General features: G+C 39.2%; 1 protein-coding gene across 2 annotated transcripts; it reads left to right on the forward strand.

Annotated features, from left to right (window-relative positions):
• The first annotated feature begins 17411 nt into the window (after positions 1 to 17411).
• tnnc1a (troponin C type 1a (slow)) lies at positions 17412 to 21771 on the forward strand. 2 transcript variants are annotated; one of them, XR_006370918.1, is made up of 7 exons: positions 17412 to 17537; positions 18867 to 18897; positions 19057 to 19203; positions 19702 to 19816; positions 20310 to 20446; positions 21170 to 21300; positions 21509 to 21771. XR_006370918.1 is itself a non-coding variant. In XM_044120284.1 (6 exons), the coding sequence occupies exons 1-6, from the start codon at positions 17514 to 17516 to the stop codon at positions 21199 to 21201; spliced, it is 486 nt and encodes a 161-aa protein (XP_043976219.1). In that variant the 5' UTR covers positions 17412 to 17513; the 3' UTR covers positions 21202 to 21771. The 2 variants fall into 2 exon arrangements, 1 of the variants encoding a protein (XP_043976219.1); XM_044120284.1 differs by having other exon boundaries at positions 21170 to 21771.
• Positions 21772 to 27657: the final 5886 nt, after the last annotated feature.

Consider the following 27657-nt stretch of genomic DNA (forward strand, 5'->3'; position numbering starts at 1 on the left):
TTTGATTTTCTTGAATATTTAACGCAACTTTTTTCTTCTTTTCTTTTTTTTTTTTACTTGAACCTTTTGCAATTTGCCTCCACTCTCTTACTTTGTGTCCCACATGAAACACGTGTTCTCGCAGAAATACACCTTTTTAAGAGTTGTGTAGGAGGCGGCGCGGCGCACACTGTGATGTAAACTGCTGGAAATGCGCTCTGGCACAGAGAGACATCGGGTGCGTTTACAAGTGCGGTGTGAACGCTCCTCTCCTATCGTGGGGCTGAGAGGGCACCAGATGGTAAACCAATGAGGGGTGAACTAACCCACTAAATGTTGCCACATGAAATGCAGCATTTAAAATCCCATCTGGTTTGTTGTCCCTGCGGACATGAAAGTGTGAAACATGACATATATTTATACACCTGCTGATGGAGCACGCAGGCGTGTCCAATGGGGCTGGTGACATGCACACGCAGCCAGCTGACCCCTGAACCCCGGAGCTTTTTGATTTATCTCGCTGCACTTTTCCACCAGCGGCCCCTCAGTCTTTTTCATTTCAGCAGGAAGCCTTCATGTGGCTCCGTGTGACTGCCGTGTGTGCTCCATTAGGCTGGAATTACTTGTCCTCTGTTTTTAATGGCTTTCAGTGTGCCGCTTAGATTGAACCGCTGGTTCCCCATTTTACAGGCCCAGTGGCTGTAAAAGACGTGTAAGGATGACGGGAGTGGGGAGGAGGGAGATTTGTAAAAGGGTGAAACAATTTTTCTTATGTTTTTGTACAAGACATAAACTCATATCGTAAAAAATATATATTTAGAAAATAGCCAAAGTTGTTGAAAAAGGAATGTTTTTTTTTTTTTGTAATTTTATTTCAATTACAAGAGTGGAAGTACAATAAATCATGGTTTTGGATTTTTTTCTTTTGGAAGATAAATTCAGAAAAATGCAATTAAATTCTTCCCATTTTGACACCGTAAATAAAAACTACCTTGAGAAGTTGCCTTATTGGTAAACACAATCTATGAAACCCAATTCGTAGTAGGAACCTGTGAAGTTTGTGGGAGAACATTAACAGTGTCATGAAGACCAATAAACGTACCTCACTGAAGTTGTGAACAAGTTCAAAGTACGGTTAAGTTATGAATTATTTCTCCAAGCTTTGGAGATGATCTGATGAAGCACTTCTCCTTCTATCATCCAAAGAGGACAAGAGAATGACAAAGGTTGAAAACCTGCCAATGGCTGCCAAGACAAACAAGAAGAGCATAAGTCAAAGAAGTAGCCAGGATGCCAAAGATAACCCTGGGGGAGAATCAAAGATCTACAACCCAGGTGGAAGAATCTATTACTCCACAAGTTTGGTCTTTTTGGAAGAGTAACCAAAAAGTGATCAAGAAAGAAAGAAAATATTGTTGAATGAAAACCACAAGAAGTTCCACTGTGGAAAAAGAAAATAGTTAATGTGTGGAAGAAAATGCTCCGAGCACTACAAACCTCCTGAATACAACGTCCCTATAGTGGAACACGGTGATGGTAGCAGCATGATGTGGGGACACATTTTGTCAGCAGGGACAGGGAAGGTGGTCAGAGCCGATGGAAAGATGAATATGGACGATCCTGGAATAAAACCTGTTGTCGGCTGTGGCTGGAATTTATCTACCAGCAGGAAAACAACCGAAAACATACAACCAGAGCCGCAATTCAGGACTTTGGATCGCAGCATGTTTATGTCTTAGAATGGCTCACTTAAAGCTCAGGCCTAAAAGCAATTGTGAACCTGTGGTGAGCCCTGAAGATTGATGTTAACATATGCCATCTATCCAATTTGATTGGATGTTATGCAAAGAGACATGCAGCTGTAGTTGCTGAAAAGGAGCGTCTACAAAGTATCGATGAAAGGGGCTGAATGCAAATGCAACTCACTCAGCTTTCATTTATGGAAAAAAAAAATCACCAAAACCCTTTGATGATTTACTTTTCACATCACACTTATGTATTACGCTTTGTTAATCTATCACATCAAATCCCAACAATATACTTTGACGTTTGTACATGGGATGTGGCAAAATAGGTTTCGTTTCAAGGGATGGGAATACCTTGGCAAAGCAATGTAGCCTAAAGAAAAACAGGAAATGCAGGAAAGAAAGCAAAGGGACATTTAAAATGTCACAAACACTGGCATAAACTGTTGCTACATATTTCTGGTTCTACCTCCACTGAAGCTGACAACATCTAAACCTTTTAAACAGCCTCGCCATAAAGCGATAGCTTCACAGCCTCCCTTTAACTCTCAGAGCATTTCTCACTTGTCAGATGCATCTTCGTGGAGTCATATTTTCCAGCACCAGTCTGCAATTTCAGTCCCCAAAATGAACTAATTAGCATGATGATTAGTCATTAGTATGTTAATCATAAGCAATTCACATATTTTATTCATGTTGTCACCCCATTGTTTTTCCTCCTTTTACTGAATTTGTGTACACATCCCGCTTTATTTCCTCACCGCAAACCCTCGTGTTATTGTGATGACCGATGGAATTTGGGGTTTTAAGTAAAAACCTTATTTACATTTGAAGATGTAAAAGAACCAAAAATAAATTACTTATCAGTCATTTTTGTGACATGAGTTCTGCCTTCTCGTAATGAGAGCGCTAAGGGAAGATTGCAGATTCCTGCAAAGAAGTATTTGTGACTCCTTTGCAGCAAGGATTTGGAAAGAAAACAGATATAATAATATAATCTGAAACTTTTTCTTTCCCTGTAGCAATACATACTTTAACCTTTTTTACATTTTGTATTTATATTTGCAGTTACATCCAAGTTTTTAAATGTTTTTAGGAATCGTTATTTAGGCTACTTTGGGCTGCACAGTGGCGCAGTTGGTAGAGCTGTTGCCTTGCAGCAAGAAGGTCCTGGGTTTGATTCCCGGCCAGGGGTCTTTCAGCATGGAGTTTGCATGTTCTCCCTGTGCATGCGTGGGTTCTCTCCGGGTTCTCCGGCTTCCTCCCACAGTCCAAAAACATGACTGTCAGGTTAATTGGTCTCTCTAAATTCTCCCTAGGTGTGAGTGTGAGTGTGAGTGTGAATGGTTGTTTGTCCTGTATGTCTCTGTGTTGCCCTGCGACAGACTGGCGACCTGTCCAGGGTGAACCCTGCCTCTCGTCCAGAACGTAGCTGGAGAGGCACCAGTAACCCTCCCGACCCCACTAGGGACAAGGTTGAACAGAAAATGGATGGATGGATGGACATCAATCTAATCCTAAAACAGCAAACAAATAGTAAAATAACCTTAGCTCTGACAACAAGGAGTCTGCCTTAGTGAATCTGAAATGTAAACATGTCTTGTGAATTGATCCCACTCAGAACATTAGAGTCAGAAATATTTTTCTGTTGCTGGCATGTGTTTATTTTCTCTCTGATTGCTGACATACATTCTTTTTTGGTTGTGAACACCTCTCTGGCTGATGACGGAGAGGTTGGCATATTTTCACTTGGGAAATAAAGAGTAACCAAATAAGGGCTTACTCAGTTTTTCTCTGTGCTGCCTAAATATAATTTAGTCATTACACACAGGGATGGTTGATGAAATTTACCTCACACTTTCACATGATGAGAGTTTTAGAGGTTTACCATATGAATATGCCGTCTTACATTGCAAATCTCTACACTGTGATGTCAACCTTTGAGACAAAAAAAAAAAACAGTACAAGGGAAAGATGCTTTTGTTTGTCTGCTTTTCTTCTGTGTAAGGTTTTGTTTGCTGTGACCTAAATTTCTGTGAAGAAAGTGCATCAGCAACTCTGTCTTGCCTTTTTCCTTCCCTACGTCTCCTTCTCTCTCTCCCTCTCTGTTCTCTTTCTATTCCTCCGGCTCGCTTTCACTCTGTCCCAAACAAGCTCGATTTTGGGACAGAGAAAAGAAGCTGAGAGGACACTTCTAGCTGATAACAATCAGCTTCAGCCAGATTAGTCACGTAGAGGTATTGTTGGATGCAAGACTTGGAGAGCTAGCTGGCTGCAGATATTTCAGGAATACCAAGTGGAGCGTCCTCCAAATTTGGGGAGTCTTCCACTTCTCTTCCTTCTTACCTTTGTCAAAGGGATTAATTATGCAAAGAAGTTAAATCCCGCATCTTTAAATCACCATTTTTCCCTCTTTTAGGAATTTGTATGTGGCACTTACCTCTAAGTCAAACGATTTTTATTTTTCAACAAATCCAGTGAAATTGAGCAGCATCTGAATGCATCAGCCTGTCGGTGCACACTGATCAGCAGAGAGGTACTCTGTCTGTTGACAGCTCTGTATGACAGTCAGCACACAGTGTGGATTTTGTAAACATATGACCTCCATGATAACCAGTATGGGGGTTCTAAATCATTTCAAATTTTTGTTCATGTGTTGCTAGGCAACAGTGTAATGTTCTCAGTCTCTCTCTATCTCCCCCCTCACCTCCTACCCCTTGCATGGCTTTCTGCTGGGATTGCTGAGCTTCTCCCACCAAAAATTGTCAATTAACTTTAACCAAAGTTCATTAGTGATAAACATTAGGCTCCTGAGGGTCAAAAAGCAATAATATGGCTACACACAAGTAAAGGAGAGTGGAAAATGAAAAATGCATTTTTAAGATCTAAAGGATAATTTTAAACAAATCATCCAAGAACCACGAATTTTGTCCCACTCCGGTAGTAACAGCTTACATGCTGCTGCATGTAAAAATATCATAGCCGTCATATAGCAATGTGTGGATGATTTTCTGTTGTTGACGAACTAGTTTATAAAAAATAAAATCTTTAAATGATTAAATAGTTTGGTAAAATGCCAAGCTCCTGGAAAATACTTACAATTGAAACCAATTGAAGAAAAACAAAAAAAAAAGACCCTTTCCTGCCGTCTGACGATAAATTGAATAAAATATTTCCTGTTTCTTTAACAGCAAATATCTTGTGACGATGCTTGCTGAAAGGCTGCAAGCCTGAAAACATCATTCAAACTCTAAATGTGTTTAGAGCGTCGGGAGCGACAGGTGTGCTTCACAAAACTGAAGGTATCATGAAAAAATGAGAATTATACGAAAATATTTTATATCTTCTGAAGAAATCAATCGTAAAATTACAGAAGGGGCACAAATTGTATTCAAATAGATAATACCTTTAAGCAATAATAACTTTACACAGCCAAATATGTGGGAGTTTTGTGCCATCTTCTTATACTCAAAACTGCTTTCTTTTACACTTATGGTGGAAGAAAACTATGTTGTTGTAGATAAATTGAATCAATTCTTTAGATGACTAATTTTCAGCTCATCAAAGCTACAGTCAGATAATTACAAGAATTAGTTATGTTGTCTTTATTTTCTTTTGCTGCTCTTTCTTTCAATCCCAAAGCTGCTTATTTCCTCCCACTGTTCTTGTCCATTTAAGTCTCATTAAATTATTATAAATTACAGGATTAGGGGACGATTTGATGACAAGTAAATAAATAAAAAAAAAACAACAACCCTGGTCATCAATTGTGTAGAAACTTGTTCACTTTTATTATGTTAATAAGATGTTACTGGAAAAAAACAAACAAACACAACATTTTAGGCCAATAAATACAAATTAAATTATGGGTAGCCTAAATGCCATCCATCCATTTTCTGTTCACCCTTGTCCCTAGAGGGGTCAGGAGGGCTGCTGGTGCCTATTTCCAACGAACGTTTTGGGCGAGAGGCAGGGTTCACCCTGGACAGGTCGCCAGTCTATCGCAGAGCAACACAGAGAGAGACGGGACAAACAACCATGCACTCCCACCTAGGGAGTGCATGGTTCTGTGGCAGGAAGCTGGAGAACCCGGAGAGAACCCACACATGCACAGGGAGAACATGCAAACTCCATGCAGAAAGATCCCGGGCCGAGAATCAAACCCAGGACCTTCTTGCTGCAAGGCAACAGCTCTACCAACTGCGCCACTGTGCAGCCCCAAGTAGCCTAAATAACAATTCCTAAAAACATTTAAAAACTTGCATGTAAATGCAAATATTAATACAAAATGTAAAACAGGTTAAAGTATGTATTGCTACATGGAAACAAAAAGTTTCAGATTATTTTATTTAATGTGTACATTTCATTGTCTTCTGTAAACTTGTTTGCAACAACAGCTTTATTTTGGCATGTGATCCAAACTGAAAGAGTTTGCAGTTTCTGTGTGTGAAATGTGTTTGTGTCAGAGAAGAGTGTGGGGAGCCAGAGGTAGCTAAAGGTCCATCATCATGCATATCCAAACAGGAAGGAGCTGTGACACTGAACTCTTTAAATGGAGGCTTTGACAGCAGTCTACAATCCTTTCTCAGCACACTGCCCCTGCTAATCTGCTCTATTCAACCACATCACTATGGAAACTGAGTGGATGTCTCACCCTGGCTGCATAACCGGTGCCATGCAGCCATGTCCACCACTGACATGAAGGTTGTTCAGCAAAATTGCTGCCCGAACATTGTTCTACCACAGTAGCCATGCTGTGACATTATTGTCTACTTCTCTGACACCTGATTGTTCTATTTTTTTCTTTTTTTATCTGAAAAATTGCACTGTTGAAGACAACAAATGTAAGCTCAACGGCTTGCAAGAGTAATCCCTTTGGCGTTAACTTGGCTATAAGATGGAGAATTTTGGGTGGTTGAGGAATATTTTTTTTTATTCCTCGTGCCTGCTACCTTTTTCATTTCTGCGCTTTGCCTCTGGCAAAATTGCAGGCGAACATTTGTCATGGTTTTAAAGGGTTTATCAACTTCAAAGCTGAGGGAGCTGGTTGTCCAGCCCATCAGTGAGACCACACAATCCTTCCAGCTCTCGCAAAGAATGGGGTAGAGCATGTGGACAAAATTTTCCTGCCAAGCTCTCAATTCAAGGCTTTTACATAAAGCTGCGAGAGTCACATTTGCATTTGCCATTGACGTCAGATTTAATCCAACCCAAACCACTTCTCCAGGCCCTTCAACATCTGAGAGAAGAGCTTTGGTAATTGTTAATTACTGCAAAAAGATGGTTGTAATCACTTGCTCCATCAGGCTGATCAGAACTAACACCAGGCACCGAGGAATGAGCAGAAAAGCAAATATCACAGGTAAATATAATTTAAAAGAGCCACTAAGAGGGTTGTGCAGCATACATCTCAAAGTGCTATCTAACCTAAAGTATTCACCAAAGCACTGGCATTTATGAGACATGATGCACGTCTTTAAATTGCAATATGAAATTGAATGTATTATCACCTAGAAAATGTAGAAATATAAATTCAAGAAAACATTCAGAAGGCCTTGTATTGCTGTGATCTACTATATGTACTAATTTGAGGATCTGAAAATACTTTGCTAATTTTCAACTAAAAACAATAAAACAAAGTGAAGTAATGGAATATCACTAATAAATCATGTTCAACTGCCTTACTGCTGAAAGTTCCTATAGAAATAAACTTAACTTGAGATGAAATTATTGCATATATTATCTAGATTATTAACAAATTCATCCAAATTATATAATAAATTTTTCTTATCTTTACTGTGTCTGCTCCACCTGAGCAGTGTATCTCTGCAGTTCCTCTGTGTGGACCATGACCGTTGTAGTTGCTTCTCTGATTAATGCTTTAGTAAAGTTGTGAAGCCTGTTGCAAAAAAAAAAACAAAAAAAAAAACACTTTATTTTTCCTCCACCTTATGAGGAAAAATAATTATTAAACATGTTGCTCAGCCATGACTATTAAGCTGATCTTACTTAGGAATGTTTCTGTTTTACTTCAAAATGATGCTAATTAGTTTCATGTCAGCAGCAGGGAATCACTCATGTTTAATCCCTTGTACAGAAAAAGCTGTTTGTCCGAGTGAGGATTTAAGAGAAGGGACTATGTAATTCCCATCGGGTTCTCCAGGAGTCACAGAAACTATGAATCAAATTTGAAGTGATCACTGAGCACACAGGGAAACCTCACAAAGGAAAGACTCACTAAGCTAATTCAAACCAATGAATGACCGGCCGTGTAAAATTTCTTGACCACCTTTGATTATTAAAACATTTCAGTTGTTGGCAAGATTTCTAATAACACGGCTCGTTTAAGCTACTCGAGATCCTGAATATCTTCACAGAGACGATGACGAATAAAGTGATGAGCATCAGCTGTCAAACACTGCCGTGCAAAACTGCCACAGTTAAGAACTGTCTTCTGATTATTTCTGTTCGTGTATTGAGTCTCACTGCTCCCAGAGAAAGATGTAAAATGAGCTGTGCTTATGTAAAACGTGTGTTAAGAATTAGTATGATGTGAAAACCATGGAAACCAGCAGCCTTGTGCCTCATGGTTACCTGGGTGATAAATGTTACGCCAGGTACTGCAGGAAGAAAGATGTGCTTCTGTGAAAGTTAGAAATTTACTCACTGACACCAGAGGAAAGCTCAAGCGTGACAGTACATTTAAAAAAATATATATCCCAACCTAAATTATTTCCGCAATTTCTATGCTGGCAATCATTTTCTAGCTTGTACACGTGTTTTCTGATTTTTGTTAAAATAATTGTGCTAAACTTGTGCAGAGCTAAGAATAATTCAAATAGTGCAATAATTTCACTGAAGACCTAAAGATCCAACTCAAGTATTTGAAAAAGAAGAATCTGTAGGTCTTTGTGCCTCCTATGTTGAGTAAAATTGTCCATTTGTCCAATGAAAAGTGAGAATTTATGTGCATCTCATTACACTAATTAGCAGATTACTTGCTGGATTTAAGACCAAACTTTGTCTATGTCTCTGCAAAGTATAATTATTCTCTTTATTGAGCTTTTTGGAAATTGACTTACATGAGATTTAGATCAGTTTCCCTTTACCAAACAAGTGGCCTTTATTTGGATTTTTTTTGATAGTTTTATGTATTTTCCAGGAAAATAATCCAATTTTCAGTACAATCAAGTACCTATGTTACCTTCCCTTATGATGAAAAAGCTGTATCAAAAACATCTTAATAAACTTGACTTTGCCCTGTGACAGACTGGCGACCTGTCCAGGGTGCACCCCGCCTCTCACCCGAAAGGTTTGCTGAAGATTGGTACCCGCACCAACCGCACTAGAGACAAGGATGTACAGACTATGAATGGATGGATAAACTTGACTTTGCATCATGTAGCCTAGAACTTGTTCATCTATTGAAGATATCAACTACTCAAAAAAGGCAATTTAATCTAAAAAAGAAGTAGCTTGTATTGCTGCATTCCATCTACATCAAAAGTTGGAACTCAGAGCTGGGTTTAACCTCATATTGAAGGAACAGTGTCTCATTTAACATAGATGGAGAATTTGTTATTTCACCGTGGCGAAACCCAAGTATGCACAAGTATAATTAGTGGCTGTTTTAAATTAAAGAAAAACAAAAAAAACAAAACATAAGAGCGCTTATCAAATGTCCAATAATTTGTAGAATATTAAATTTTCCCTAGTGAAAAAACTTCTTCTTGAAAATCAAAACACTGATAAAGGAGAGAATGGCTATGACTGAATTCTAAGGAGGAATGATGTAATGACGTTAACATTAGATGGTCTTTTATTGACATGTTACAGAAATTTCCCCATTGTACATTTGGATGACCTATGCATACCCAAAAGCTTTAAATGTACTGCTAATGTTTTAGGGTATTGCTTCAATATTTAAATGTTCTCCCCTCCTGATATCTGTTTCGATAGCCTGTCACAGCAAATCACCTACAAAACACATGTTGGCTTAGGCTTATAAGCTTTCCCTTTTTCCCCTCCAAATGCATGTTTGAGAGACTGTTTTAAACGTGGAAACTTCAAAAGTGGAATGTTTTGTCAGCGAGAGCATTTGAAACCTTGGACATGGCTTATTTACCTTTCTTTAGAAGTACTGACCTCTACCACTCTCAGTGGTCTTTCATCCCTATTCAGCTCAGGACACGTTTTACTGCGCCAGCTTCAACTAGCACCTTTTCAATGTATTTTGCTTTTGTTGATACTCACATATATTTCACAGTTCGTACTAAAAATGACCAACTTTTGGTCAGAGATCAGTGGATATACACAATTGTTATACACATATATACACAGTTGTTGGAACAGATGCCACCTTTAGGCATCTGAAATGGTACCCAGTGATGAACCAATGATACACCGCTCTCTTCGTATTGGGAAATTCCTTGTGATTTTCCAATGATGTCACAGAAGGAAACATCGTGTTTGAGGAGTTACCTTAAAATATTTCCACTGGTGAGCCTGCATTTCACTTAGAAGTTGTGGATTAACTAGAAGCTTGCAAACCTTGACATAATCAATGTTAGTGCATGCAAACCTCTGACTTTGAAGAAAATAATCAAAAGATTTTTTTTAAACATATATATAAATATATATATATATATATATATATATATATATATATATATATATATATATATATATATATATATATATATATATATAAAAATGTGTGATCCTTCACTGTACGGTTCGCTTTCTTAAAAATTGGAAACCTCACTCCGTTTCGCCACTTCAAAGGCAACCGCAAGTGTTCGAGATGCTAAAGAAATGTGTCAACCACATGAACCTGACATTGTCAAGAGCCTTCAGTGTCTCAGAGTGAATCTCGTAAAACTCTTGGTGCAGGGTAACATTGCTTTAAAAATGTAATTGATTGATCCTTTATATTAGTGTTGGGTTATTCCCCCCCCCCCACTCCTCCCTTTTTATTTTGGTTGTTTGTTTACTTAGAATAGTGATGCATTTTGCAAACTCTTTTATTCATTTTGACTTAGAAACCTTTTGCTAAATCTTGCATGAATGGATATGCACTGCAAACGAAGCAACAATCCAGAATGGCTTTTTGAAATTCCTTCTAGGGTGCAACTTGTGAATCCATATATGATTTTAACCTTTTGCACCCAGTCAGGGTAAAACAACATGGGTCACAACTTGCCAACTGAGAGATGATGAAGACGTGCTAACACTCTGCCTTCAGTGTCAGACAACATGCATGAGGAAGAACCCAGAGGTTGTGATTCACACCTCTTCGTCTGTCTGCCTGTGTGTGATGTGGTGTGTAAACATCAAGGTCTTTTCGGTGAGCTCATGCTGTATTAACACTTTCTGTTTAGTTTTATAGAAATGTAAATTATTGGTACCGAGTGCAAGTAGAGTTTTGCTGCACGTCAAATGTATTTATCTGCTCCAACGGGACAAACACACAAGTCACTCAATTTAGTTGTTAACAACGGCATCACGAAACATTGACCTTTCGTTCGAGCCTTGAGGCCGCAAAATGAGTCACATGACAGCCTAGATATTTACAGTGCTTCTCATCACTAGCCTTGTCAAATCACAGCACACTTCACTGCTGCCTACGAGGCCCAAGGCTGGACTTCAGCTATGCAAGCTGATGCATAGGTGGACTTTTTTTTCATCCTTTAGCTCATCCGCTTTGCAAGCTTGTGTAACACAGACATCGTGAGGGTATTCTGGGACATTAATTCACATTAGCATGCATTTGTGGCAGCTTGCGTGAGTATGTTTGCATGAGAAACGGCAGAGCGAATCATAAAGGAACACCGTATGCAGGACCAATGCGTTTCAGGCTGATTAGTCTTGTGGAGGAGCTTCTGGAGAGAATCCAGGGCAATTTCTCAAGTTGTAAAACAAATAAATCTGTAAAGATCAGGAGGCTTTTGAGAGCTAGCCCTAGCTTCTCTGCATAAATTGGAGGGCTTGATTTTCTGTATCTTTTTGGAATTGAAGACCTTGCAACTAAATTTAAAATATCATGGGCTAAAATAGGAATGAAAATATTTGTGATTGTATTATTTTAGGATGCACTGTTTTTCTGTCTTAAAGCTAAATACAGTTTTCACTATTTATCTTAAACATTGAATGTATATTTTATCTCTCTAAGGATGGGTTTAATTTATTTCTTTCCTGTCTGCCTGACTTTTATAACAGATAAAGAGAATTCCAGTTGCTACTTTCCTCAGAAATATAGCTGTCAAACTAAAAGTGGAGCAGTTACTGCTTGGAATGAAGATGATTTTGACCTTCTTTCCCATCCAACTCGCTCACAGTAGAGCCAATTGTTAGATTAAATAATTCTGAAGCTGCACCACTGTTCATTTCACTTGGGAATATCTGAGACTTTGTCCGACACCCCTTGGGCTGTCGGATTACTTTTCAGAGAGCAGCTATTCAAGGGGAAGAGGTGAAGGCAACTACTGCGACAAGTACAAAATGTCTGCATGCTACAAGCCTCTACAGAAAGACTTTATATTTAGTATTTATGCATAAGCATAAACAAATCTGTAGAGTTCTGACATATTAAGTACTTTTGTTTACATTTCTGTCATCCAGTCTCACCTAATAAAGGTGTAATGATAATATGTGACATTCAATTAATAATATTTTTAAAAATGTGGAGAACCAGTTTGAAAGCATTTGAAAAACTGGTGTAGGGGTGAAGCGTACAGTGTGGTCTAGTCATGAGCCGAGCCCAAGATTTTCATGGTATGAAAACTTTGAGCAAAAATATTACAGTTTGTCCTTATAACAATATTTGGAGGGAACTAAAAAAAATTTCTAACATCATCTTACTTCTTTTATTTCAACCAAAAAAGTAACAATTGTCCCCTCTGCTGCTAGAAAACGTCAGTTCAGAAAGTTATAGCGTGCAATATAGACTCAAGCAAAATCTAAAATCTAAAATAAAAACTCACTAAGCTTGTTGTTTTCAATTGCTTATTACACAGACAATTATACTTTTTTGTCTAGCTTGTTAATTAGTACAGTTTTGTGTTAGGGTAGATATCCTGCTGGCTGTTTAAGAAATATGCAGCTAATGGACTTATTAAACAGCAAAATTATTTCCACAGCATGACTGTGATTTTTTACCTGAAAATATTTCCAAACAGTCAATTTTTTTCTATCATGTAATCAAAAGAAAGATTAAACAACGTTCTTTCGGCCAATCAGCACAGCTACTCCTTCTGTTTGCTGATTGGCCTGCTAGAAAATCTACCGGAGACAATCCAAGTGAGCGGGAGAAAGCCCAGACGGTACATTAGGCAAGTTTTTGTTTTTTTTCCCAGTGGAATTGCACAGGAAGGTAATGGTCGGTCTGGTGTTGTAGAGGCTGACGGTTAATTTTTAGATACTATATAGACACTGAATTTAATATGCTTGGAATTTTAAAGAGGGCTTTAGAATTTGTTGACTCTGCTGCTGTGTTTTTTTCTCATCTTTCTAAGAGAAGCATGGAGTAGAGGAAAAAACTGCCTGTTATTTGTTTCCATATTTCTGTTTCTTCTAACTTAGAGCGATCTTACCACCTTCTGCCAACATATTATAATATTATAGGACATTTTTGTGCTTTAAAAACTTTTTAGAACTTGGCATACCTTCATAATATTAACTGACTCAGGAAGTCATTGGGTTGCTTGGATCCTACTGACAAAAAGGCTTAGTTCTGACATCATGTTGACAGTACACTTGAACTGTACACTCTCTAAATAATTTATTAATAAAATTTAACCAGGCTATAACTTAAAACAACAGCAAAAATTCAAGTTATTATATAATGCATTCTAATTTTTTTACAAGTTGTTGTACTGATTCAGACAAAGACGATGCCAGTAAAGCAGTGACAATACAGTAGACTCTAAATATGTGGAGACGTTTATGACCACTTGAATATGTCACTTTTGCCTGTTTCTGCACAGTTAAACAAACAGGAGAACCTAACATAGTTGCAGACTTAGAAAAAAATGAAGTGTTTTTCAGTATCATATCAGAAACTATAACAATTTCTTTCAGCATTTTGCCATCTTTAACCTATGATTAATCTTAAAGACACACCTTGACAGCTCTTTTAGCTGCCACGTAGCAGAAAAACAATTTCTCTGTAGCTCGGAGGGAACCGCGGCTGCCATTAATCTGAGAAGAAATCTTTGCCGGGCCTCTCATACACCATTTCAGAGGTTGGGAGGGGTAAGGCAGGGAGAGATGGGGAGGGTGGTAGGTCACTTGGTGGTCCAGTGGAGTGGAAAATGTTGCAAGCCTCTGGCTGGAAGTTAGTGCATAGCTATGTACGATGGAGCTAATGTGGCCACTGGCTCATTGGTGCTCTGATTTAAGGAACGCTGTGTAACACGGGCAAATGCCTCAGTAAAGACAAGTGTCAAAGACAAACTACTGAGGCCAGTGAAGCAGAGTGAAGAAATCGCTCCCCCTCGTCTCTAATGGCAAATCCATAAATTTGGGTTAGGCAGTGAAAAAAAAAGAAAAAGAAAAAAACGCAGATTTTTAAATAAACATAGCAAAGAAACCAACCGGATAGGTGGTCTGAGAAAAGCAGACTGTATCATCCAGTCACATGCAGGACACTCTTAGCCTGCTACAACAGGAGCTGCTGACAGGTTGGTCATCAATGAAAGGAGGCGGAGAAAGAGGAGAACAGAACAAGAGAGGGGAAAGAAGGGAAAGGAGAAGAGAGAAAGAAAGGGAAGCTGACAGGTTCACCCCACCCCCCCTCCAGCGCCCCCACCGTCCACAGCAATCAAGGAGGTGAGGACACAGAGGGGAGGAGAGGAGCTTCAAACTCAGCTGCATGTCAACCCAATCATTACATCACATGACCATTTAAATTGGCATGATGGGTGCTGTGCAGTGGAGTAGATTTTCACAATGTAGTCCTGCTGATTAGGAACTGTCAGCATGAGATGGCATGGCTCACGCAGGTTGACACGTTTCACACTTGAAATCTGTTGTTTTGGTGCGTAAAACGGTTTTATATGATGGTAGAAATCTCTCTAGTCTCTAGATGACCAACACTACTGAAACTTCCAAACATGTCAACCCCCCCTCCCCCCCCTCCAAAAAAAAATTTAATAAATCCACTAGAAACAATTAGGAGACAGGAACAACACTATATAATCTATATTTGATAGTTGTCCAGATTTGTCTGCACTACACCACACGTGCATGCTTCGCGAACGTATGCAAATAGGAGGCGAAGAATGGAGAATAATATAGTCACTCTGAGGACAAAATGTGGTGGCAGCGAAGCAGGGAGGGCGGTGGAGGGGGAAATAGCCCCGTTCATCTCCTCTCATTTTCTGCCCGCTACTACCCGGCAGAGTTTCTATGGCAACCCCTCAAAAAGCGGTGTGCGGTGAATTGTGGATTTGAGATGCGCCGTCTGATTGCGCTGTGTGGAGGAGATGGCTGGATCTTTCGTCAGCCCTTCCCCATGTAAGAGGAAATTGGTGAAGAGCTCCAATGAAACAGCACTCCATATGCTTTCTTTGATCTGCGTGCCGGTCTTCGGGCTCGACGTCATGTATGTGTGTGTGTGCGTGTGCGTGTGCATGTGTGTGTGTGTTGGGGTGCATACAGTGTGCAGAGCGGGCTCACCAACGCTTCACATTAGGAATCCGGTGTCCGCCTTCCCTCCTCACCAAGAGAAGCCGCTTGTCATTCTTGGCACCCACCAGACATCGCTCATATCTCAAAAAAAAAAAAAAAAAAAAGAAAAGAAAAAAATGAATGAATTTGTCTGGCGGACCGTGTGGACTCATCAGTATGCTTTGACTTTCAGCTGATTGATTCGAAGCCACTGATGACGATTCACTTCTCTGAATTCAAACAGCAGCGTGCAGCGCAGTGCAGTGTGTCCTGAGTGTGAAATTATGACAAATGGAATAGTTTCAGATCCCCGCAAACCCTCCCCTCCCTCCGCTCACCACCTCACTGCTTTTCTTTCTTTCTTTTCTCTTTTTTTTTTCTTTCCCATGCAGGCAGGAACTTGTGCTCGTGAATGACATGCACTGATGCGGGGGTCTTTGTCACAAGACCTGCTCCTTTCTGTGCACGAGTAGGACATGTATGTTGTTCAGTGGGAGCTCCATCTCTCTTCTTCTGAGTGGCTGTATGATGCTTGTAAGCTGTGCCAGTCCCCATTAGCATCCCATTATGAACCAGCATGATCACTCGTCACTTAAAATGCCTGCCACAGCATGCTCTATGTGTGTGTGTGTGTGTGTGTGTGTGTGTGTCTGAAAGCTTTTTTTCTTTTAAAGCACGTGTGTGAACGTGAAAAAAAAATCACAGTCAAGTGATTGAGATGGCCTTGTTTCAGAAGAAGAGTTTTAGGAAAAAAAAAAAAGGCAGTAGCAGAGCCTTGCAGTGAATGCAATTTCATTTAAATGTCTCTGCAAGTGTTTGGTTTGTTTGACCCAGATTTCTCACCTACCCCGCAATTGATAAATTGGATATCCGGAGGCAGCCTTGTGCAACTATTCAATGTAGTTTCTATGTAGCGAGCAGCGCCCTCTGCTGAGTAGACCCGTGTTGCACATGATTTGTTTTCAAAGCTACAGCCATGTGAAAAATATAACAGCCTGTTTTCCTAACGTATGGGGATATGTGGGTTCTAATGATTCATTTCAAAAACTGAGAAAAATTTAAGTAAAATAACCATGCAAGTAAGACTAAAAAATATACAACTTTCTGGTGAGGAATAAATCAGGAATACTCCCACATTTAGTTCCACGAAGGTAAAATAGCTAAAATCACATCAGGAGCACAAGATTCTAACAGTGGTCTTTAAAGGAGGTTTGCCTTTTTGAACCTGGGACATTTAGTTTGCTGTGCTCCTGACTGTTTGAAATGAGAAAAGGCCTTAGTGGTGATGTTAGAGCTGTCTGGAAGTCAAATTAAATGTGAAGCATGGAGGGGGAAATCTCATGGCTTGGGAATGCCTTATATATCTAAACAGCTAAACGTTATTTTTCCCATGGATTGTGCCATCTATCGAAGGGTGCTTGGTGAACATGTGAGATCATCTGTCGAAATAAAAAAAGCTACTGCAGTCTGTAGTGAGAAACCAGGTAAAAAGCCTTCAACTGTGCTTTGTGCATGTAGCTTTGATCTCAATATGTTGCAGCGGTAAAACTTGATTCAAAAGTGCTTACCAATGGATCTTCCTGCTTTGGTCATTTTGTCACGATCATGAAATTGTAGATTCTTTGAAGGCCAGTATTGCTACCATTATTTCAGTGTGACTCCACAGAGCTCTGCTTGTCTCCTGTCATGGTCTGAAAACTTCTGCATGCACCCACAGTCACAAATTCTTTCGAACTCACTCAGGTCTGGAGGAATGTTGAGTGTCTCTAGCCCTTCTCCCTGGAGATTAGAGCTCCCCATGCATGGCCTCTCTCCTCTCCTCAAACTCATTCCATAGTGTGCCCCCTAAGAGCTGCTGCATTTTTATCTGAGCCCGGTGAGTGTGACAGATTGGGCCAATGATGCATGCACACACACACACACGTTGGTACACATTGGTGTACACACATGTTTGAGGCTCTATCAGAGGGGAGGTTGCTTTGCCTAGGGAGGGACAGACAGTGCCAGGCTTGGGGTATAAAACCCTCCCAGGATGAGACTGGAGTCCTCCCCTGAGCTGGACTCTTTCTCAGTCCTTTGTGCCAGGACACTGTCAGGACCGGCAACAGACAAGCCGCCAGCATGAATGACATCTACAAAGCAGCGGTATGTTCTCTCACTCAGCTCATATGCTTTACGCTGTGTGTACAGTCAGCTCCTTCTGATGAGGCGATTTGGTTTTGCTGGATAGTCCCCAAAACTCTACTGTGGGAGGAGAAGGATTTTGTTTGCACATCAACACTCTTACCATTGATTTCTAGAGAGAATTTGGTTTATTCTGTAGAAGGCTTAGAGAGTTTTGTGATTGTTTAATTAGCTGGAAAAAGTCCCGTTTCTTTTTGACTAACTGCTGGTATTTGGATCCTGCCAGTGTCTGTTAAGTGTGTGTCTTCCATCAGCAGCTGGTATCAAACATTTCTGTGGATCTTTAACCATATTGGAAGAGGTAGGAGCCATTTATTGGGGTCAGTGAGAGGACATGTCCCCGGTCATCACTCTGCTGCTTCATTCTAGACTTCAAATGGACCAGTCCTGCCTCCCAGGGCTAATTTTGGCAAGTTGCTCAAACGATTCTGCTTCTGTAGTGCTCTGGTCCCAGAGAGGGCCTTCAGGTTTAGATAAACTCCTCCTCCACTGGATTCCAGCATTATCTGTGATCCTGAAAGCTGGGCTGTTCTGTTTCGACCCCCATCCTTCTGGACATTGGACCCGGTCATTCCCTCACATCCCAGCTGAGCAGAACATCTAAGACTGTAAAGGTGCCCAGGAATGTACATAACATGTTTGGATACATCGTTTCATCACTTGAGGACTGTGTTTGTTTACAAGAGAGCATCTGAATACATGGCTGTTTAATTTACTGCAGACGACAGATGATAACTCTTATGTAAGCAGCTGTCTCCCTCTTTCGCTGTAGCTTTTGCAGGATTACTGCCCCATTGTTATGGGTGGTAGCCAATGCTATGCTAATTTAATGCACTCTGTGTTGGGTTCCTTTATCTGTGGTTCCTGATCATGTTGTGTTTATTTTTAGCTCCCCGTCATTCTTGATGCCACACTTGAAACATACATTATTTACGTCTTTGACTGGGAAAAAGGTCAAACTTTTGGTTTAGCATTGTTAGCATTGATCAGAGCTGATTGGCTGTATAATCATCCAGTCACCATCTAATTTCTTGGAACATCTTTGGTTTAACCAGTAGCGGTTAAGTCAGAGGAATCCCACTTTTGACTGAAAAGTTATCAAAACAAACATGAGTAAAATAGTGTGATACTTGTTGAAGATTTCAGGTCCTGATACCATAACCATAACTAAAAATTTTCACAGTGAAATTAAATTGTTAATATGAGACAGTGTAGGAAGGGGAAGACCCCACTGAATTTGTTCCTGTTGTGTAAAAGGTTCATTCTATTTAATCGTTTCTGCTTTTACAGGTTGAACAGCTCACAGATGAACAGAAAAATGGTGCGTAATTTTCACTTTATTCTATAAATTGTATGGGAACATTTTCACGTTACATTCCTGCTTGCTAAAGAAAAGCACAGTATGATGGATAGTTAGATGCATCTGATGCAACTAAATATATCTTTTAAGTACTTTTCCTTTACTGTTGGGGTGTTGCAGAGTTCAAGGCCGCCTTCGACATCTTTGTGCAAGACGCAGAGGATGGCTGCATCAGCACCAAGGAGCTGGGAAAGGTTATGAGGATGCTCGGTCAGAACCCCACGCCAGAGGAGCTGCAGGAGATGATAGACGAGGTGGATGAAGATGGTAAATCAAAACAGGCAACTGAATGGTTGACCTCTTCTTGCCCATAGTTCAGCGACCTGGTTTATCTTGTTGTGCATACGGTGCATCAGTCAGACCCTCTATACTTAATGTCAGCGGTCGTAAAGACATCATGATGTGTCAGACTGGATTATAGGGGAATTGTTTATCAAATGATGCACGAGTCGTCTTGAATTTTCCATGTGATGTGATGATCAAAGACAGAAAATAACGTTTTGGATTTACCTCAGAAAGGTTTAATATGTGATGTACATTTTGGCATGCTCTCAGATAAAGAATAAGAATGACATTTAAATGTCGCAACAATTTCTGCTTGGCATTGTGAACTACAGGTATCTTCTTGTGTCAGAAACATGAATAATCTCAAATAAAAAGGGTTGCAGATTAAGTCATTTGTGCATTGTTTAAATTATCTGAAATTCCGCTCCGAAAACGTGCTTTGAAATGTATGCGTGTGTGTGTGTGTGTGTATGTGTGCAGGGAGCGGCACAGTGGACTTTGATGAGTTCCTGGTCATGATGGTGAGATGCATGAAGGACGACAGCAAAGGGAAGACAGAAGAAGAGCTCGCTGAGCTCTTCAGGATGTTTGACAAGTATGTTTTTATTCTTGAACCCTACTACTATCAATAAAATATCAATCCCATAAAAGCAGTTAGCTGATCTTTGAGTTATCTGACAAACAGACGAGTCAAATTATATTTAACAAGTGGAAGCTTTCATCTCAGAACCACCGCAGCCTAGTTATTAAATTGCACTTTAGTGTGGTTCCAGCAAAGTATGCTCCCCATGTGCAAATTATGAGCTCTGACAAAATGCCAAGTAGCTCTGCAGAGAACTGCATGTAGTTCGCTCCTTAATCGTTTTTGACAGTTCTGAGTATTTCTAACACCCCCTAGCATGTATGCCAGACACCTCGTCTGAGCATCAAAGAACAAGCTCCCCATTCCTTACTCCCATGATGGTTTCGCAGAAATTTTTAAAGCCCAAGATATGAATTTTCACATGATTTTCCTGTAATTCCGCCCTTGAAGCTCTGTGTGAATTATATGAGAGCACAACATAAATTGCACTGCTTTGACTGCGCAGAAATGCAGACGGTTACATCGACCTGGATGAGCTGAAAATGATGCTGGAATCCACAGGAGAAGTGATCACTGAGGATGATATTGAAGAGCTGATGAAAGACGGGGACAAGAACAATGATGGCAAAATTGACTATGATGGTAAGGCGGTTTAAGCTCCTAAAAACAAAGAAGCGTAATGACAGAAAAGCCTCTAAAGGTTTCTAAAAGTCTTTGTCTTGACAGCAATAATGTACCCTGTGATTGTCTCATGTTGTGTTTGGTTCAGATCCTGCTTAGCAGACTGGTTCTATGTTGTGTTAATTGGCAATTATACATCTACATGAGCAAAGACCATATGTGGAGTTTCTCAAGGCTTCATTTTCACTCCGCATTAATTCAACATTATATGGTCTCTTTAGCTCTAATTATGGAGAACCTGAAGATCTCCTGCAATATCTACCCATCCTGGAGATGTACCATTTTATATCTCTGTGTCATCGCTTGATTATAGTCACTGAGGATATCTAGGAATCAGCTAGATATGCTCAGTCAGAATTTGCTTTAACTTCATGCAAAACATACTCAAAATATATGGTTAGAGAAGAGCAGTCAACTGGAATCAAAGAGGCTTGAAATCTGAATGCTGTTATGGATTTAGAGATTTGTATTACCATCTGGATAAAATACACAACTAAATCCGTTTATTAACATTTTAAAACCATACCCCATCAAAACAAGACACAGTAAAACAATTTCTTCATTGGCTATGAACTATCTTGTTTATAGACAATGATTTATAAAATATCTTTCCCTGATTTACTGTTTCGTACCAATTTGGCAGAAGTTAAGCGGCTTTCTGAACACAACTTTCTTATTTTACAGAATTCTTGGAGTTCATGAAAGGAGTGGAGTAACCCTGAGCTGGAGAGGATAAAAGTAATTTTGAGTGTCACTGTGACTCCACAGTCATCTGTGGAAAACTGGATTTGGCTACAGTTGATGGAAAACAATGGGTCAGCATTGCAAACACTGTATCTGATTTTTTTTTTTTTTTTGTCTTTTGTATTTTCTATCATATCTTCCATTGTTGAAGACACAATTTTTGACTTTCAGTACATTGAATCTGTGTAAATGTGTCTAGATCACTTAAAATGTTTGTTGAGACCAAATATTATTTCCCCTATAGCTGATTTATGTTGGGTTTTTGTATTATGCTTCCAGGTAAATATAATTTTTCAAAGGCTGCAGTCCAGTTCCTAATAGGATGCTGAAGATATAAAAAAACGCAAAGTAAACTCTTGTTGGAATAATCATTTTATCCAGGGATTGCGCCGGATCCAGTGAGTTTGCATGCCATGATGTACAGTTTCTCTGTGTCTAAAGTCCCATCAGGATATTTCATTCTATCCAGGTGTTTCAAGTTTGACTGTCTGTTGCACTTGTATGGTGCACTCATGTAATAAACAAAATCCGATCAACAATAAGATCCCTCTGTCAGTGCAGTGATTTTGTCTGATTTGACATTTCTCATTTCTAATCACTAGCATTAAACGTTTTTTCCCCTAGAAATTAAATTCCTTCTGCTTCCTTTTGATCCATCTGTGTAATTTCTACTCTGTATTGGATCTTGTCTTTGAGCATGTGAAGTATTCTCATGGTTGTATCCAGTTACACAGCCTGTTTACACAGGAGCTATTTATGTTTAATCATGTTAGTGCCCATGTCAGAGGATCAGCTCCACCAGTTGACAGTCAGATTCCTTTCTCCTTAAAAAGAATTCTGTTGACTACAGAGAGATAACAAGGCTGCTATCAGCACAGCTTTAAATTTGGCAGAAATGTTAGCACTTCTAAAGTATCTGAACAGTCAGAGCAAAGTGATGAATCTTAATGTCTGCAAGACTTTTACTTCTTTTGGGGGAAAAAAATCTACATATTTTTCTAGGCTTTTCTTAAGTGGAACACTTGGGGATGTTTGCAAAATCCATTTTAATGAAAAACTTAACCGTCCTTGTAGCATACTGATAACTGTGTTGTGTAATCCATCAATCTGACTCACCCTTTACACAAAACCAGGAATCCAGCCATGCAGTTATAATAACGTCCACTTGATGTCAGCAGGACAACATAGACCCATGTTTTGTTTTGTTTTGTTGCTTGTATTCCAGTACACAGAGGAAAACAGATTGCTTTGCACAATTACACTTCTCCAAATATATATAGAAGAATAACACCAAAATGATTTAACACAAGAATAATTCCAGCTGGCTTGAAAATAAAACTATCAATCCAATGTATTGTAAGTGGCACAAGTAATCTGCAGTGCAATAAACAGCTGGAGAAAAATAAAAGCATTTGAACATTATAAACTTTTTATTAAGAAATTCTTATTCAGAATCTCTTAACAATTCCAAATGACGTGACTTCATTTTATTTTGTTCGATTCCTCTTTATCTTATCTTTTTATTTTTTTTCCTCTTTTGTAAAAAGCACCTTCTTAAGGATTCTTGTATTTCGGAAGGGGAATAACAGTGTGTGAGCACCTGACGTCAGTGGCCTGACTGATGACAACATCCCAAAGATCCTCCTGTCTCTCTTTGTGTTTTCCTGCTTCCCTGAAGGTGTTGGTTTGGTGGCTTCAGGGGATCAAAAAACATAAACCTGCACTGAACTACAATCCCTCTGAAGGGATTTTTTTTCTTGAACACTGTGACTCATTTACATTACTCTCAGTAATGCATGAAAAGTCTTTTTGTTTTTTTACTAAACCAAATAGTAAGATAAGGCACAAAATGTCCTATAAGAAATCTGATGTACTCGATATCCTCACTCAGAGGATGCTGGTTGAGTTCATTATAGGCTCTGCAGACAGGAACAGGATGAGCCACGCACTCAGCGCCATCAATGAGAGGCTGGGCAGCAGCAGAGTAGAGTGTGAATGAATTTGGGGTGTGGTGCACTATAGCTGCAAGTTGGGTGGAGAAGTGAACCAGTTACGTAAGACCCACTTGATGACTCATGCCGGCTGTTAATAACACACTGCAGATATGAGGCACCTTTGGAATTGTAGCACTTGCCCTAAAAGAAAGAGGATGTGCACAACATAGGCTGCAGTAAGCCACTAGCCTTATATAACCACATTCAGCTTAATTCTGCTAAATGGCATAATCCATTGACAGAGAGTGAGTCAAGCAGATGTATAACTTTTTATAGTAAGAATAATATTGCTGAACCAGTTTTCATAAATAATTTATTCAAACCCCTGGATCCAGTAAAAGTGTGTTACTAAACCATGCCAGGAGCAGGGTGTTTCACAACCTTTTCCCCCTCCGATTCCCTATGATTTATTGATGTGTAAAATCCCCGGAAGAGGGAGGAATACCCCCCACATGACATTGAATTTAGAAGGCGCCGACTGCTTTCAGACGCCCACACATGCAGATCTCTCAGCTGAAGGTGGTAGACTCTTTGGTTTAGAGGATTCCTGTTTTTTTCTGCTTAACATCACTCAGCCTTGGACCTGGAAAGAAAGAAAAAGTCACTTCTTTCTCAACCTTCCACATGGAGTTAAATACAAAAAATAGACTCCAAAATTTCCTTTTTGATTTTTCTTAGAAGTCTATTTATGGAGAATTTTTTTTTTCTTTTATTGTAAACAGTGACAGAAAAGTGTTGTTCGGACTATGTCTAAGATATTCAGTTTGTGATACAGTTGAAATATTGTCTTATTTTTATAAACATGCTTTCCAAGATGGCAGAATATTGACAGATTTTTTTTTTTTTCACCGAGGCACACGTTTAAAAGGATACAACGCATTACTTCCTTGTATGACATCATAGGAAAATAAAAATAAAAAATACATTTAAAAAAATCCGATGGATAATCCTTGGTTACAATAACCAGATTCTTAAAGTTGCCACATCTATCTGTTCAAACTGTGCAAGCATAAACAGCCGTGATTCAAGAAGAACACAGACTCTGTTTTCTAAAGACGAATGTGCCAGAATGAAAGCAAAAGGCCTCGCAAAGATGGTGCCTGAAGCTGGAATGAGAACTTCATTATCCACAATGAAACAAGTCCTGATTGGTTACTCTAAATTCCCCTTAGGGATAAATGTGCGTGCACAGTTGTTTGTCCTATCGCTGTATTGATGATCTTTTCATGATGTACCCTGGCCTGCCTCTTGCCCAAAAACTAGTGGAGACCAAAGGACAGAAGATTTAAGGTCATTCGCCTTACCCTGTTCTCAGATCTGTGTTGTGATTGTTGTCCCTTGACAATAAGAGCAGAAAAGCTGTCTCTAAGCAAAGTGGCTTAAAATCTGAACCAGTTCCACCAGTTCTGTAAAAAGGAATGAGTCATAATTCCACCAAACAGAATTTATTTTGGTCAGACAGTGAGTTACAAAAAGTTAGGTCTTCTTATGTACTTTATGTAAATGTGCGGTTTGAACTCTGAATATGTACTCTTGGATGGTTGTCTGCTTAAGTAGAACCAAATGTAGGTTGTTTTTCTTGCCATAAATACACAATGAGGAAGTGGAACTCTTCTGACTGAGAAAGAGTGGAAACACTGCGGATCAAGCTGGAACAGACAGAATATTGTATCATGACGCTCCATCCCACTTCTGGTGCTGAAAACACTGAAGTACTGTCTCTGGACTGCCCCGCCATAATGGCCCATAGAGAAGTAAGACCACAATACACAGAAATCCCAAATTCCACTGAAAGCTATTCATTGATTCCCATGAATAAGAGTAATTGTTTTCTTTTAATGCAGCTCCAGAGGGTTTATCTATTTTTACCAGCATTTAAAGGGAAACTTGAAGTTGTGCATATGAAAGGATAGAGGAAGAACATGCAGCAATGTGAAAAGTGAAAATACTGACCTCTTAAAACTGATCAAATGTTTGAACTTTTTTTGGAACAGTAACTAAAACAACGTCGTCTTTTTGTACCTTGAACTTAAAGACTCATCGACGGATTTTGAAACGTCATTCCAAGCCGTGTTGAAAAGTCTTATAATAAATACTGCTGGATATCACTGTAATAAACTACCATATTAATGCCACTATTTTCTTCTTATTCATTTAGGTCTAAGACAATCAACACACATCTGCTTTACTAAAATGGCATGTTTTCATGTTCTTCCTACTGTGAAGACTGTCTGTGTGTAAAAAAGACCCAGTTATTTATTTATTTATTTATTTATTTATTTATTTATTTATTTATTTATTTATTTATTTATTTATTTATTTATTTATTTATTTATTTATTTATTTATTTTTGTTGTTGTTCCAAGCCTTCATTTTCTTTATGTGATATTAGGCTTATGCAATAAAATATCTATTTATTTGAAGTCTTCTTTTCAACTTTGCCAGATATAAAGATATATAAAAGAGCTACATGTGTGTTGTTTAACAGAGTATCTGTTTCTCATGGCCTAAAATGATTCCACCAGAGATCAAGACAACTGAAGGCAGAAAAAAAAAGCAAAACATTGATTAAACTGCTTGGAACACTCAATCAATCGCTGCAGTGCTTTTCTCTTTGTACCCTAAATTTTATCTTGGAAAACTCCAAACCCTGCTGAATCAGTACTGAGTGAACTGCTTTGCATTTACAGCTGCAATTCTTTTGGTCCATGTCTGTGCTGAAATCTTTGCTCACATTTTTAATGGTATTATTTGAATGGTACTTGACTGGGCCATTCTCATGTGTGGACATTTATGTGTATAAAACATTCAACTGTTGCTCAGGTTGCTTGTCTGGGTTTGTTGTTGTTGCTTAAATGATGAACATGAACATCGGTCTCATATCTTTAGCAGCTTCCCTGTTTCCCCTGAAATACCCTAGAACATCCTCATATCATGATGCTGTCACCATCATGTTTCAGAGGGGGTGGATTGTTCAAAATGATGTGCAATGTTTTCTATCACACATGAAGCTTCACGTGTGAGAGAAATTCTGTGTTGATCTCAAATGATCAGCAGATCTTCCCCTACAGGGTTTGGGGAAAACTGCAAATGGGATTTCTTAAGTTTTTCCTTCATTTTCTGTCTGCCATTAGGATCAGTATAATGGATGCACTTCCAGTAGTTCTCTTTCCAGGCCTGCTTCTACAGTGGCCCGATAAATGTTTTCTTGCACAACTTGTCAGTTTAGGTGCCCAGTCTTAGTAGGTGTGTGGTTGCGCAACACATTTTCCACATACTCTTGCGGAAGTGGCAAAAGACTGAGAAGTGAACATCCAGATGAGATGTTGAAAGCTTGGGATATTGTTTTGTAACGTCATCCTGTCCCCTGCCTGTCTGCTGTGTCCTTAGTTTTCATTGTGTTTTCTCTTTAAAGTTCTCTAGCGAACTTGGTCACTGGTATCTTTTGAGGGCAATCACTTCAACTGCGTCTAATTTACCATGTTTTTTGGACTATATGGTGCTACTTTTTTCCCACGCCGCTGGGAAATAGAGCCGCTGCACGTAAGCTCGGCATGAACGAATCTATGGTTCGGCGTTGGGGACGGAGGGCTGCGTCCATAGGAACCTGCTGGGTTCTTATGGAAAACTGACAGCGGCGGAGATCCCAGCAGCTTATAGACCGGTGGGGCTTTTATATGTACGTTTCCATTTTTGTTTTCTAAAAATTTGTAGGTGCGGCTTATAGTATGGTGAGCTCTATAGTCCAGAAAATACAGTAGGTATATCAGGCTAAAGAAGCCTGAATACACACCGTACATTTCAGTCAGATCCTGAGTTGTTTTGGGGTTTTCATTTATTGATTAGTTTTATCATTATTCTGTCTTCCTTAGTCTCTTTCTTTCATTAGATCAGCCTTGTTTCTGTTTTACTTTAGTTCAGGTTTTTATAGGGATTTTAATTTACATTTATTTCTTCCTTATTTTGATTGTCTTTGTTACTCTTAGATTCATTTTCTCAGTTTCCTGTATTGCTCTCCTGCCCCTCTCCCATCAGTCTCCCTTCTTCTTTCTCCCCTCACACCTGCAAACCGTTCTCTCTGATCTTTTCTTCCAGCATTTGTTATCACAGTATTTAAACACTTCTTGTGCTCTCACTCCTCACTGGTTCCCCCCGTTAATTTCCCGTCAGTATCCTGCCATCTTTATATTTTTTGTTCAGCTCTGGCTCCTTGAGGTTTCTTTTCAGTTTGTTTTTTTTTTGTTACTTTTTTTAAATTAAAACTACAAAATTTACTCAGCGCCTCTGTCTAATGCATTTGGGTTCATCATCACCACACTCATCATGACAATATCAGATGTTTATAATAAAAAAAAAAAACAGTTCTTTCTATATCACAGTTTGGTTATTTTATGTTGGCTTATCACATTAAATCCCAACAAAATCCGTTACAGT

The sequence above is a fragment of the Gambusia affinis genome, linkage group LG01, assembly GCF_019740435.1.
Source record: "Gambusia affinis linkage group LG01, SWU_Gaff_1.0, whole genome shotgun sequence".
In the NCBI taxonomy this organism is placed as follows: Eukaryota; Metazoa; Chordata; class Actinopteri; order Cyprinodontiformes; family Poeciliidae; genus Gambusia; species Gambusia affinis.